The sequence below is a fragment of the Liolophura sinensis genome, chromosome 10 (genome assembly GCF_032854445.1).
Source record: "Liolophura sinensis isolate JHLJ2023 chromosome 10, CUHK_Ljap_v2, whole genome shotgun sequence".
Taxonomy (NCBI): domain Eukaryota; kingdom Metazoa; phylum Mollusca; class Polyplacophora; order Chitonida; family Chitonidae; genus Liolophura; species Liolophura sinensis.
Window position 1 is genome coordinate 3,005,356 of NC_088304.1, and position 15,631 is coordinate 3,020,986.

Sequence of the window (15,631 nt, forward strand, 5' to 3'; positions counted from 1 at the left end):
ACACAAACGCTCCAACACTAAGGTGCCACGGACAATAAGAACGTGGGAATAATTAGATATTCCTGTCCATGTTCGTACAAAATTTTAACTTCTTACTTGTATTCTGTTGTCCCTCATGCAGTGGGAAGCGGTGATATCAGTATCGCGTGCAGTCACAGCCATTACGTGTTTACAGGTAAATACAGGCAAAAACATATCTTGGCGTCAATGTGACCAGCCAGTATGCTTGGAGTGTCTTTTTTTTTTTTTTTTTTTTTTTTTTTGCTTAACCTACATTTGTTATGTTCGTTGTTAAACTTTACGTTTAAGAAAGCTGATCAGTTACACCTAGGCGTGTGGTTTCCTTCGGTTTCCTGCATATGGACTTACCCGGATTCAACCGCGACCCGATGACATTTAGCCAGACACTGCTGTTCCCTCGTCGACTTCTAGCCAGTCTGGGCGCTCACTGAAAACCCTAGACCAATACGCGGGAAGTGCATGCGTCTCTCAGATACGACCGTTCGGTACAGGAAGTTTGTCATCGCTTATATAGGACTTTATAGGATCTGAAGGTGGATGAGAAGTTGTTGTGTGCGCCGGACCGCACTACACTCGCTCGTCTTATCAGTGTTGTTAAACCCACGTGTCTTATGTGAATTAGAACAATACACTGCTTGATTCTGAATCACTACCGTTAGATGTAAGGCCTACTTCAGGTTATGAGGGGTTAGCGGGACGATCTATAGGCATTGCACGGATTGAGAATAAGCCCACCAGAACGAGGGGCCTCACAGTTTAGCCGGCACAAACAGTCCTGTGTGTCTCACAGAGTTATTCTGTCATGATGCACTCAACTCAGTCTCCACCATGGTTGACTGACTGTCTGCTTGTAAATGACTGACGAGAACCTTGCTCGGCAGAGAACAAGCAATTTCCAAGTCACTGATCTTTTTCCGTGGCTTACTGCATGTTGGTAAATTACAGGTAAGCAGGCCCTTTTCTTTTATTTCTTGCTTTCTTTCTTTCTTTCTTTATTTATTTGTTTATTTATTTATTTATGTATTTGTTTAGTATTTTACACCGTACTCAAACATATTTCACTTATACGACGGCGGTCGGCATTACGTTAAGAGACAACCGGCCAGAGCCCAGGGTAATCTCACGATGATCCACAGGTTGCTGACAGACCTTACCACGGGGAGTCTCTCTCTTTTTGTAAATAGTATATGATCGTCTATAAATGTATTACTGCTATCTACTTCCTTTAAACCAAAATGTTACAGATAACATCAATAATGTGAAATCCAAAATTTTTGACAGTGGTGCCATAGAGGAGGGAACGTATTTACGGTAGGCTTACATTATCGTTACCATCATTATTAACATTTGAACATGTTGCTAATCATATTTTTGGCATTTAAAATGTTGTAACATTTTAACCCTTTGAACTTCTTGACATTGTAGGCCTACTATTCATGGTTCAAAAGAGTGACGGTCTGTATTTGATTGCTATCCAAACAAACTTGCCCAATATGCTGATGAGAAAGATCGTTAGTATGTGGGAAGGTGCGGATGATTGTGGGTTTGCTCCGGTCTCTGCCCGTTTCCTCCCATCATAATGCTGAACGCCGTCGTATAAGTTAAATATTCTAGAGTACAGCGTGAAAACACCAATAAAATAAATAAATAAATAAAGGTCGTTATAGGTATCTAATAGTTCGTCAGTATATAACCTGCCAAAGGTCGGTGGTTTTTAACCAGCTCACTCCAGTTTCCTCCATGGCATCCATAAAACTGATCCCTCTCCTGCCAGTGGAACGCTCTGGAAATATGACACTGAGCAACTTTGGATCCCCGTCCTGCCAGTGGAACGCTCTGGAATATGACACTGAGCAACTTTGGAATAAACAATAAAAAATAATGTTCTGAAGCTACGATTTTTCAGATAATGTACAGATATTAAAACACCTAAACAAAATGCATACAAAATGTAATCAATAACAGGCACATAGCTGGTTTGGAGTAATATGAGGCATATTTCATACCTCTGAATTACCTCTCCATTTTATGCCTATTTTCCGTGAATAGTCGGACATTTTCGGAAATAATGTCAGCCATGAACTTAATGGCTTGTCTGGGCTAGCTTACTACTCCCCTCCCCCCTCCACTCCTCTCCAACAATGCGGGCTCTTTTTACCCCACACAGTTGTTTTGATAGCTACCACAGCTGACGTCACCACAACAGGCTACTTCATTTCCGGACTGACTAATAAGGCCTAATGAAAAACTGTTCTTGAAAGCCATTGTTACAAGAAAAAGAAAGCAAAGCTTTATTTGTTACAACACATCCTAAACTGCATATCCAGAAATAAAAACAACTAAACGTGTCTCTTACGGTGTTTTCTTTTTTGGCATAAAACAAGCACCGACCTCCTTTACCCCGATCTTTGTATTCAGGAAACCCAGTCATGAATGGGGAAGGGAAGCGCTCACGATTGTGCCACTATTCTAAACATGCGAGTGCAACATGCGGTTTAAAAGTTCCCAACGTGTGATGCATTCCTTGACAAGATACTGTCTATTATACCAGTATAGTATACACAATTGTATTTTATTTACAGTATTTTCCATTTTCTTCAGGCTTTAAAGAATCTGCCTGCATGTCCTCCTTACGGCTCCGTAACAGCGGGATCCCACGGCAGAGTGTGTGCGTGTTCAGATACAGATATTGGTAACCAGACACTTTATGCTTGAACCTTTGCCATACACATCGCTTAATCGTGTCTTTTTGCATAATACAAGGCGCTCTAGCCGAATATAGGACGTGCAAGTGTAAATAATGTCTCCGGTTTCAGGATACAGTAGACTACATTTAAGAACTTAACAGACCGTTGACGCAGTGAGTTCCGTACTTGACAATAATGTTATAGCGTATAAAAAACCAGTCATATAAACAAATAAATAACTGCTGAGGTCGCCTGTGAGATCCTAGTCAAATCCGTCAAGGATGTGTAATTTGTGTAACAGCATAAGCCTCACTATGGCTTAATCGTTCTTAGTTTGAATGAGAGTGAAATCCACCAAAAAGTAAAAGCGGTTTATTTAATAATTTACGTATTGTTGTGCATTTATTCTTTCACTTATGCAGCATTATGGGTGAGATTAAACCGCGGGCAGAGCCCAAGGGAAACCCACGAAACCCACCCGAAGGTTGCTGCAGGAAACATTTAATTTGATGAGTTACATGTAACATGTCAGGTTTAGGACAGCGTGAATTGTGCACGTTCACAAACACATCGAGGTGATCGATGGCAAAGACCGCTATCTGGAAGAAAAGTTAGATATATATTAAGCGTGTATTAACCCTTCCATCGACAAACAAACAATCTTCTTTCACACATATAGATGTAAATACATTTCATCTGCGTCGTTCGTAATAATTTTTAAGTCATATGAGAACAAGAAATCATCAGGTATAAATATTGTTTCTTCCTGTGACACGGCGAGTCCATGCCGCCAAAGTGCTGCCACCACCGAAGTATCATGCTGCAGACACCGGACATGACACCCCACCCAGTCATATTATACTGACACCGGGCCAACCAGTCATGTTTCCTTGCTCTAAACTCTCATTGCTTAGCACCAAGCGAGGCAGCAACATGTAGGGGCTCATATGTTTGAAAGTCTTTAGTTTGGCCCCAGGCTTCCCTACTTCGTGGCGAACACTCTAACCACTAGGCCACCGAATTAATCTTCAGTTGAAGTTTTTTAGTGATTTTTACAGCTTAAGAATCCAAATATAATACCTTCAGATTTTCGCTATATAGGTGTTCCATATTCGTACATTTCAGGATTTGGCTGTGTAGGTCCTCCGTATTCGTACAGTGCAGTATTTGAGTGTATATTGGCACTCCATATTGGTACAGTTCAGCATTTGGCTGCATAGGCGCTCCATGTTCGTACAGTTCAGTATTTGGCTGTATATATGTGTTCATTTTAGTACAGTTCAGTCTTTGATTGTATATAGATGCCCTATATTCGTACAGTTCAGATTTTGGCTGGATATAAATGCTCCATAATCATACATTTCAGGTTTCGGCTGTATATACGTGCTACATTTTTGTACAGTTCATTATTTGGCTGTATAGAGATGCTCTGTATTAGTACAGTTGATATTATGGCTGGATATGGGTGCTCCATATTTGTACAGTTCATGTTCGCATTTGCACACGACAAGAAAAAGTTGTAAGAAAATCAGTGCCTGTACAGCCGAGTTGTAACTTTTGATTGGTAGATTTGATGAATGAAAAGATACACGAACCAATCAAAATATCGGATTTTATATTACACGTGGTGCATATCAAAACAATATGTCATGCCTTTATTACCCGGAAAAATGAACATTTGTTGGATAAATCAAAATATATCATGTATGTTAAATATTTCCTGATATTAATTGCTTAATTATGGCCAATCATAGACACGTATATCAATACTGATGAGTTCTGTGCTAAAGTGGAACCCGGCACCACATGTGAGCCCGGGGTATTAAAGGATATACAAGAGTTGGTTTATTTCCTTATATAATGAAATAATGACTATGGCTTAACGCCGCATGGGCAATTTCCCAGCCATATCGTGGCGATTTCCTTAGATAAGACATGTTTATCATGGAAGACTATGGCTTTAAATAACGGACAAATACATAAATAACTAATGTGTTAATGTGTCTGAAGCATAGGATGAGATCGGCACGTGTTAGCCGCATCCATAAGGCGCAACATACAATCCAAAAATTTAATTGAGTCCCAGAATCTAAACAAATAAGTGCAGGTATTTTGAGAAACATTTTGCATTAGTCTACTTTAATTAGTGTTTTAATTAATGTAAGACCCATTCATACTGGGTGCGAATTCATTCCTAATGGTTCCTCGAAGGCTTATTCACATTGGACGCGACGTCGTTTGTGATGGTTCCTTTCTTTTCAGGCCTATTCAGATTGGACGAGAATTCATTTTTCATGTTTCCTTCCCTTAAAGCCCCATTCATTCAAATTGGACGACTTCATGTGAATGGATCCTTTCCTTTAAGGCCTATTTACATTGTCTGCATTTTCATTTAATGGCTCTAGGTCTAGTCATATTGGACTAGAATTTCCTTTTTTATGTTTCCTTTCATTTATCGCCACGATATGGCCGAAATATTGCCGATGTGGCGTTAAGCCATAATCATTCATTCATTCATTCCTTTCATTTAAGGCCCATTCATTCACATTACACGCGGCTTCATTTTTAATAATTTCTTAATGAAGTTGGATGCAACCTCATTTTTCATGATTCCTTTTCTTGAGAGCCCATTCACATTGGTCGCGACTTCATTTTTCATGCTTCCTGTCCTTTGAGGGCCATTTCATTTACACTGGAATCGATTTCATTTTTAATGGTTCCTTCCGTTTAAAGCCTACTCACATTGGACCCGACTTCATTTCTCCTGTTCCTTTCCTTTAAGGGCCATTCATTCACACTGGACGCGATTTCGTTTTTAATGGTTCCTTTCCTTTAAGGACCATTCATTCACATTGGACGCGATTTCGTTTTTAATGGGTCCTTTCCTTTAAGCCCTATTCACATTGAAAGCGATTTCATTTTTCATGTAATCTTTCCATGAGGATTTAACAACTCAGAAAAGTCGTCAAATAGTAGTACTTAAATATATTCGGGGCAAGGCTTTACAAATAAGAAGGTTTACATTCATGACCGCACGAGGCGAGTTGGTGGGAAATTGGGGCCGTCTATGCGGTACATGTATGACTCCTGGTGTCGTTACAACAAGTTGTCTACTTTGCGGGTAGTAACAGAAACACAAAGCATGTCCTATTTCCTCTGACAGTGTTGTACCTGCGGTGATCATGTTGAGTGTAAATGGGCCTGCAATTTTCTTTTCTTGCAAGAATTGGTTTCGTATTTTTTGTCAACAACATGAAAACCCCGAGAAGGCAAGTCTCCGACACAGCTAAGTGTACAAATGTCTGCACGACAGACGAAGGGAGAATACTCTCTATTTCAGTCCTATCTGTCCGTGGTCAAGAATCTTTTCAAAAAACCTCGGTCTGGATTGCTAAGAATAAAATTTCATGCTACTCCACGCATCGTTTTAGTCGCAAAGTTGCTGGCATACATACCGACTTACGAACAGACAAGTAAACGACCGGCAGAAGCGCATACCTGATTGGTTACAGCATTTATACAGCGCTTTTAAAAATAGCGTGCAAAGTAGGTAGACCGTAGGATGTATGTATCAATCGTAACAGGAAGTATAAACCTTATCCGAACTTTTGTCAATCAATTAGCAGTTTTAGAGACAAATGAACGTAATGAAGTATTATTTGGTACGCTAAAGAAATATTTTTTTCCAGTAGGATAACATCCTACCGTCCAAACAAAATTTAAAACGCTATTTTAATATCAACAGAACTGTCAGAATCAGGCAAAATGAGCAACGTATGACAAAGGAAAAACTTAGAGTTTACAGTTATCCACATGCAATATCATAATATTTCTTCATGAATTCATGTTCTCATTTTTCTTTTCAGGTACGTGCCGACGGTCTGTGAGCTGAGATTTTGAATGGCATCCCATCCCGTGTAGGACGAAGTCAACATGATGCCTCACTCATGGTCAGATCGCAAATGGTGAAGTCAACATGAAGCATCACTCAGGATCAGATCACAAATGATGAAGTCAACATGATGCCTCACTCATGGTCAGATCACAAATGGTGAAGTCAACATGATGCCTCACTCATGGTCAGATCACATATGGTGAAGTCAACATGATGCCTCACTCAGGATCAGATCACAAATGACGAAGTCAACATGAAGCATCACTCAGGATCAGATCACAAATGATGAAGTCAACATGATGCCTCACTCATGGTCAGATCACAAATGGTGAAGTCAACATGATGCCTCACTCATGGTCAGATCACATATGGTGAAGTCAACATGATGCCTCACTCAGGATCAGATCACAAATGACGAAGTCAACATGAAGAATCACTCAGGATCAGATCACAAATGACGAAGTCAACATGAAGCATAACTCAGGATCAGATCACAAATGACGAAGTCAGCATGATGCCTCACTCATGGTCAGGTCACAAATGCTGAAGTCAACATGATGCCTCACTCATGATCAGATCACAGATGCTGAAGTCAACATGATGCCTCACTCATGGTCAGATCACAAATGGTGAAGTCAACATGATGCCTCACTCATGGTCAGATCACAAATGGTGAAGTCAACATGATGCATCACTCAGGATAAGATCACAAATGATGAAGTAAACATTATGCCTCTGTCAGGCTCAGATCACAAATGGTGAAGTCAAGAATATAACTCAGTCAGGATCAGTTCACATGTGACGAAGTCAAGATTTTAACTTAGTCAGGATCAACTGACAAATGTGCAAGTCAACGTAATGGCTCAATGAAGATCAGTTCATCAGTGATTAACAAAGTGAACATAGCCCATCCAAGAGAAGTTCACAAGTGAGAGGGCAACATCTGAACTGACACGCTTGCGAAGAATATGGTTTACAGCACTATCTAGGTTTGGGGAGGAGACCAAGCCACGTCTCGTACCGCTTCAACTCAATCCCAAGATGGCGGACAATTGCAGCAATGACCTATATCTTCACAATGCATCTCTCCTGGAAATGCTGGAGGAGGCCACGTTCTGGCAAATGGCGCCGGTCACAGCATACATGGTAGTTATCATGGTGACAGGAATTGTGGGAAACAGTCTGGTATGCTACGTACACGGGCTGAAGATGAAAAAATCGACAGCTAACTCCTTCATTCTGTGGTTGGCTGTTCTCGACTTGACCACGTGCTCGATCGGGTTGCCAATGGAGACGTATGATCTCGTGAAACATTACACATTCGGGATGCCGATTTTTTGTAAGATTTTGCGGTTCATAGTTTATCTTACGACCGTAACCGCGGTAATCACTCTCGTGTTCATCGCCATCGACAGATACTGCAAAATCTGCCGGCCATTGAAATCATCCCCAGTGCGCAGGTGCCGTGTTGTTGTTGTAGTGTCTCTAACCGTCGGCGCCTTGTTGTCATGGCCGGCATTGTTCCTTTTCGGAACGAAAATGATAAAAACAGAATATGCAGGTTTGTGCGGAAAAGATTGCAGCATTGACGACTCCATGATAGGATCGAATGTGCCAAAAATTTACCTTTCCGTTTTAATGCTGGCGTTTTTCACCGGAGCTATAGTTCTGGTGGTTTTGTACACACTGATCGGTGTCCGAGTGTACAGGAGAAGTCAGTCGGTTATAGGAGAGCACGTGCAGTCGAGTATTATTCGTCCGCAAACCGGAAATAGGACAACTGGTTCACTCTCCTCGCCGACGCCAAAATCCCCAAATGAAGCTTCCCAAAAGCGAAGAATTGATAGCCAGTCTGCCCCAATGGATAAACGATATAAATTAGGTAGAACTGGGTTAATCTTCCTCACCATCACACTGGTTTTCATACTCAGTTTTCTGCCAAGCCTCGCTCTGATGACTGTGCGCGCCGTGCGAAGAGGTTTCACAGCCTCGCTTTCAGATGCGGAATTCACTTTGTACAGCTTCGGTCTGCGGACCTACTTCCTGAATAACGCTGTGAATTGTTTGATATACGGATTTCTCAACCCTTTGTTCAAGAAAGAGTGTGTTAAAATTGGTAGGAAGATAAAACTGTCTTTTGCGGCGGTCTGCTGTATGTCAAGGAGGAAAAACAGTCCAGCGAAGAAAGCCAGTGTGACCATCAGCAAATCTGACAATGTGACGGAAGAAAGTTTACAACGTGTTTAGCTCGATTCGTTATGTAAAGAGAAAAAATCTACAGACTGTGCACCGCGATTACTTAAGTAAGGTAAGAAAGTCTACAATATGTAGAGCTTAATAACCCGTGTGACCAGAAAACTACAAACTGTTGAGGTAGAGCTCGAATGCATCGGTAACGGAAGAAATACTTCAACCAATATAGCTAGATTATTTGTCTCACGCAAGAAACTCTTGATACTGTGGAGCCGAATAACTCCAATAAGTCAACGACCTGTGGAGCTCTATTGCTTAAGTCACGGAAACAATTTTGGAAAGCGGTAATGCAGATAACAGGAAAAAGTCTACAAACTGTTTAACGGCAGAAATTCTGTTTTTGTAACTCCAGGGTTTCGTTCCAATAACGAAGGGACAGTCAACAACCTGTCGATCAGCAGTGGAAATAATTAACATTGTGTGATCACTGGAGCTCAAAAATCCATTCCACAGTATTTACATTTAAAATTAGTTGCACGAAACGCTCATAACGTTAGATACAAGTAACTAATTCCAATGTCGCCTTTCATGACTGGACCGGTTTCACGAAACGTTCGCAATGTTTCTAGCTGGAACACTACGTAAGATAACGCAGGGGTTAGCACCGGCCACATGGGTTTAATTCCACGCGGACAATTTCACCAAAAAATAACAGTTCGAATCCTACCTTACATTTGGTATGCATTGATTCCCGGAGTGGACCAAATTATGGGTATTTCACAGCAAGCATTGGTGAACCGTCTTTTAACAATAATCCAGCCGTTTAAACTTTTAAATCGAAAAATTTAAGTCAAACCAACGTCTGCCATGTTTTGAATTCGAACTTCCGCCAATCCCGGCAAGATACGTGTTGAATGTTCGTATTAGACAAACTGTTAACAACGAAATCCAAATTCTATAGTGCCCTAGCTTATGTCTGCGGAAGTTTGAATTCAAAACATGGCGGACGTTGGTTCGACTTGTTCGATTTAAAAGTTAAAATGTTAGATGCACGTAACTCGATCCTGTGTCGTCGTTGTGCCTTTTAAAGTAGCACTAGTCTGGAGAATCTCACATAACCCTGAATGCATGTGATTTTCATGCGTGTCGACGTTGTGCCTTTTATTGTGAGATTATGTAGTTTCACAAAGTGCACGTGACTATCGTGTCGACGTTGCGCCTGTTAAAGGGACATTATGCTGCCTAAACAAAGTCAGGTAGACTTTCATGCATGTCGACATTATGCAGGAATCTCGCTTCACGAACTCAGCACGTGAGTAGCTAAGTTAAAGTCACGAGAGCTTTTTCAGATCGGCGATGGCTGCATGTATAAATAGTTAATGTGTATGGAAATTGTTTAAGGCTTGGTTAAACACCTATTCTCAAGAACCACCCATATCGTTAAAAAATGCGGGACTCTCTTGCGTGTGGACGTTATGCCTTTTCAGCAGGCTGGTTTCACGAAGTACTTGTAACGATACATGGACGTAACTCCCATGTCGACGTTACGCCTTTTGCAGGTGGCTGGTTTCACGAAGTACTTGTAACGATACATGGACGAATGATCATATAATGGCCTGCGTTTCTGATCATCATGCATCAGTGTATGAATGAATCATGTTCATGTTTTACACACATTACAGATTTCATTCTGACTCTTTGTATATTTTCTTGCTTGTAATAATAAAAACAGTTTAAATCTTTTGCATACTAGCCTATGTCTTTTGTTTCTCTACAGCTTCAGTAAAGGACTAATTTTCATGCGTTACTTGTGATGTTAATTTTGTAAATATCTTGAGTTTTCATGGAAAGCCTCTACCAGGTGAAAATGAAATCTTGTGTTATAAAGTTCTATCAACGGTTTAACCCATACTGTTATGTGAATGCGCTGGGGGGGCGGGGGGGGGGGGGGTGCTAAATGCTTCCGCATTAGCAGTATGTTCATCGAAGACGTCATTTCCCAATATTCCGAACATTGGCGGAAAATATGCATAAAATAGAGGGGTCGTTAAGAAAAAGAATACACCTCAAAAATGATTTTTTTTCTTTGGCATATATTTCTCATTTTCCTTTTAAAACCATACTTTTCCGTTTGTAATACCTTTTCATGCATCCTTTAAAAAAATTGCGAAAACACCTGAATGGCGAGGTGTATTAGTTTCCTTTGCCTGGTTTAACCTTAACTCCCACATATAGATTGTTTGTTTATTTATTTGGGGTTTAGGGGGCCTCCGTGGCTCAGATAGATAGCGCGCTAGCGCAGCGCAATGATCCAGGAGCCTCTCACCAATGCGGTCGCTGTGAGTTCAAGTTTCCCGTAAGTGAGAAGGTCTGCAGCAACCTGCGAATGGTCAAGGGTTTCCTCCAGGCTCTGCCCGGTTTCCTCCCACCATAATGTTGGCCGCCGTCGCTTCGATTAATATTTCAGTCATATCATGACGGCGAATCTTGTAACAAACCGGATTTAATACCGACATATTTCTAGTGCTGCCTCACTAGAAAGCCATGCTGAAGGCACAACGCTCATCATTATACTGACACGTTACTCTCACGATGAGATACAAGCGAGGTAGCTCCAAGGTACCCGATTTTCAGATTTCGCGTGAATCGACTTGGTTTGAACCTCAAATCCCGACCATACAGACCTGACGGACACCATACCTGTATATAATTCAGATGTCATTGAGTACATCGTAGAACATAAACCAACACTGGTGTTGAGACTGAAAAGACTCAACACATATACAGAGGCTCATTTTTGAGGTTGAAATTAGGTGTCGCATTAAAAAAGGGGAAAAAAGAAAAATCGAGATTCTGCGAATTTAATGCTATATGATGAATATATCAACATCAAAACAGGTAACACTTGGTTTCGTTCTGTACACTTATAAAATGGATCTGTTATACTTAATAACTAGCAGAACTGTAAAGGTATTACCCTTTCATCCTCTGTCGTTCGGAAAATGAAAATAGAGCCAGGTTTCTTAATTAAACGGTTCTCAATTAGGAATCATGAGTGAAGAGATTAACATCTTTGTTGAAGCTGTTTTGAGGGACGTTTGCTACACTGACGTTTTGTCTGACCGCAGTCACCACCAGTCTGTTTCAAAGTGAGAAAGTTTCCTTCATAGCGGCCCCACGGCGTTCCGTAAATCACTTCTTCATTCTTTACACAGGGTTTCGCACGTGGTACTGCAGTGATGCCTCATTTCACAATAATCACATCTACTGCTCAAACCAAACCAACAGGTCCAACCATCACAGTACGACTCATACGCGCATGCCCAGCAATATTTACATATGTTCCGTCCACCAATCGCCATGTCCCTTCTAATTTGAGCCTGATCTAGCCTGCTTTCCACCGCTTGACCAATGAACATGGCTGTAAGAAAGAGACAAAAAACTGTCAGCTTGACTGCCATTGTGTTCACTTTGGCTTGGTGCTGTACTCTTTGCTGATGGCGAATGATTAGACTGGTCTGTTTCAAGCGTCCGGCTGAATCTGTTCCAGAGAAGTTGTTCTCACTAAAAGTGTGGTATCTTTTTTCAAATTTCAGACGCAGCAATTCTGACCGGATATCAGTGTGGCTCCGCGCTGTCCATTTGATCGCAGAATCCCAATACAAACTAGACGTATTACAACAACAGGCCTATATACATTCACGTGGTTCACACGGGTTTGAGTCACAGCAATTGTGCACAAGCTTCAAGTGAGAGTCTCAGAGAAGAACAGAGTAGATCACTTCGTGTCAGGTCTCGTGTATAAACTGTGTACTTGAGTGCCAAAGCATCGGAATTCTCTCAGCTTTTATCCACCAAGGTGAACTCTCCCACAAACATCGAGCCAACACCCACATCCTGGAGAGTGACCAGTCTCCTCCACGAACGATTGATTTATTCTCCACAATTCATGTTGCTAGCCGTAGGCCGAACGATTTTCTAACTGTGGACGCACTGCATTCAACTCAGATGTAACAGTTTTAATGCCCTTATAGGCTTAAAGAACACACACGTCATCCGGTGTGGCGTGGACTTACCGGAACCGCAAGGGGTATGGCCGATTAAAACGGCACGGACACACAATCTGGATGGACTTAAAATGAAATGTGGACGGCAGACTACGACAAACTGTTTTAGTAACACACCTCTCGCACACACTGCTTTTATTATCCTGTTAGCAGGAGAATATTATTTCTGGTATAAAAAGTAAAATTAAAATCATGAAAAAAGAGTGAACCCAATATATACCCAAACAAATATATTCCCATTTAGAAGACATAGATTACTTATTGACAGATATATTCCCATTTTTGTAGAAGGCAAAGATTACATATGGACTATTTGGTTACCATGGCAACTATGAGGCGTCGTCAAATACAACAAAACTGAAGTTGTAGCGACACGAAGTCATGTCTGTCGATATAAAGTGGACATAAGGAAACCGGCAATCTGCATGTTTTCCATGGCAAGTGCAGAAATGGAATCGGCAATATTCTTACCATGGTATTCGCAGAAATGGACAAATATGAGGCACAGCCATGGCAGCATATTGTCTTCCCTGTATCCATGTATCCACAAAGAATTAAAACTGCACATGTGATGTTTGCAATATCAGTATATAGTGGTCACAAGGAAATTGGCAATCTGGTTACCATGGAATAGGAGATATTTTATTTATTTGACGAAATAAGCGGTATTTTATTTATGTGATTGACGTTTTATGGCGTACTCAAGAATATTTCACTCATATAACGTGGGTCAGCATTATTGTGGGACCGGGGAGTATTGGAGATATAGTTTGTGAATAAACACTGGCAGACAGACGGACAGACGAACAATTCGCCACACCACAATAGGCTTACACCCCTTCTAATACTAATCGTATACATTAAAAGGGGGTGTATCTGTTATATGCTTGGCTGTTATGCACCGTCTTGATTTCTTACTTCGCAGGCTTTCTTCGTTCTTTGGCGGTGTGTTTTGAACGTTGTCTGGAAAATCTGTCTTGCACTTACTGACCGGGGACGTCCATGAATTATTCTTGATCATTTGCATACGAATGGTTAATATGATTACATCCCCAATAGATTATATAAGTATAAACTATGATGAAAAGTGGAAAATATGTTATTCGTTCGAAATTGCCAAAAGGGGTTATCAGTTTCTTCTACCAATAATGTTTTTAGCTCTCAGAAAGGCGACGTCTTTCACTGGAGCTGTAATAAATAAGATATCCCCTAAGAGGTTGCAGAGTTTCGATATTGATTCCCGATTCACCATTGGCTTGATAACGGTCTAAGAATAGAGACTGACCAGATCAAGGAGCTATGCGTCGACAGCATTTTCTTAATCGGAAAGAACCTGCGGGTGGGCATGAGTTTCACCAAATTCAGCCCGGTTTCCTCTCAACATAATGCTGGCCACCGTTGCATAAATCTACTATTCTTGAGCACGGCTTAAAACGGAAAGACGACTTCACTTTTTCGAAGGATTGGAGACAACCCTACACCGACTGGCTGAATTATTTGGCATTCATTATAATGCTGTCTCAATGAAACGCTATGTCGAAGACACACACATGTTGCCCAATTCGGTTAGTGGTTACACACCGAACCAATGCAGAGAAAGATCTATGATGGTCAGTTATAAAATATTTTAGCTTGACCATACCTGGAATATGTTCCCATAAAAGGGGTCCTATTAGGTAAAGATAGGCAGATGATAGAACTGGATTTAGATAATATAGCCCCAATTCTAGCACGAGCCGTAAACGGTATAAGTATATGGGATCTGTAATACACCCCTCACGTGGTTTGTATACATATACACATATGCGATGTGCTATTTGTTTATGATGGGCGTATGTATACGTATATCGTAAAGGAATATAGCAATTTCTGTGAAGTGGGTAAGGACTTGCACTCACCGCGGGACCTCCGTGGCTCATTAGGTTAGCGCGCTAGTGCAGAGTAATGACTCCAGTTGGCTCATGCTGGCTCTCCGGCCGAACGTGGGAAGGTCTTCCAGCGACCTGCGGATGGTCGTGGGTTTCCCCCGTGTTGTGCCCGGTTTCCTCCCACGATTATGCTGGCGTATACGTAAAGTATTCTTAAGTGCGGCGTAAAACACGAACCAAGTAAGTCAAATAATTTGAACTCACCGCATTGGTGAGAGGCCCCTGGGCCAATGCGCCGCGCTGGCATGCTATCCACCTCGGTCACAGATCTGATTTCGAATACATGTACCGGTACGTAGGCCTACTCTGTGGTCACAGAAAAGTGGACGCGTCATTGGCAACATATATTATTTATATCGTCAATTTAGTTCACTTTATATACAATGAAAACATTGTAATGCCTGCATTTAATTCAATAAAAAATATATGTATTGCACATGCACATGCACTCACGTTATGATGTGTGTAAGTGTTGGTAAATGTATTAACATATATTTGTTAAAGTTTTGGAAGTATCCTGTTCCTGTAATTCAATATACTGGTGATAGAAGATTGACTGGGTTTATGCGTTATTTATTTTTGTTATGTCTGTGTGATCTTATGTGTGAAAATGTAAGTATCTTGATGCAAAATGTAAGGGTTTAAGTAAGGTGTGACGCGTTTGCTTAAGGCGGCATGTAGGCCTGTCCTTTCTTTTGCTTTTTTTTTATTCCTTTCAAATAACTTATTCATACTTTTGGATTATTTTACGGGTAAAATTGTGACAAAGACAACGAATGTCACCTTAAGTCAGATGGTGAACTTATGAGGTGATTCAATTTTATTGTTCATCGTGTAGGC

At 41.0% G+C, this 15,631-nt stretch overlaps 1 protein-coding gene across 2 annotated transcripts; it reads left to right on the forward strand.

Moving 5' to 3' along the window:
- The first annotated feature begins 566 nt into the window (after positions 1-566).
- On the forward strand, positions 567-10,538 carry LOC135476105 (orexin receptor type 2-like). 2 transcript variants are annotated; one of them, XM_064756004.1, is made up of 4 exons: positions 567-966; positions 1,266-1,332; positions 2,623-2,713; positions 6,575-10,538. In XM_064756004.1, exon 4 carries the CDS (start codon positions 7,645-7,647, stop codon positions 8,848-8,850), a length of 1,206 nt encoding a protein of 401 aa, XP_064612074.1. In that variant the 5' UTR covers positions 567-966; positions 1,266-1,332; positions 2,623-2,713; positions 6,575-7,644; the 3' UTR covers positions 8,851-10,538. The 2 variants fall into 2 exon arrangements, with proteins under 2 accessions (XP_064612074.1, XP_064612075.1); XM_064756005.1 differs by lacking the exon at positions 1,266-1,332.
- Positions 10,539-15,631: the final 5,093 nt, after the last annotated feature.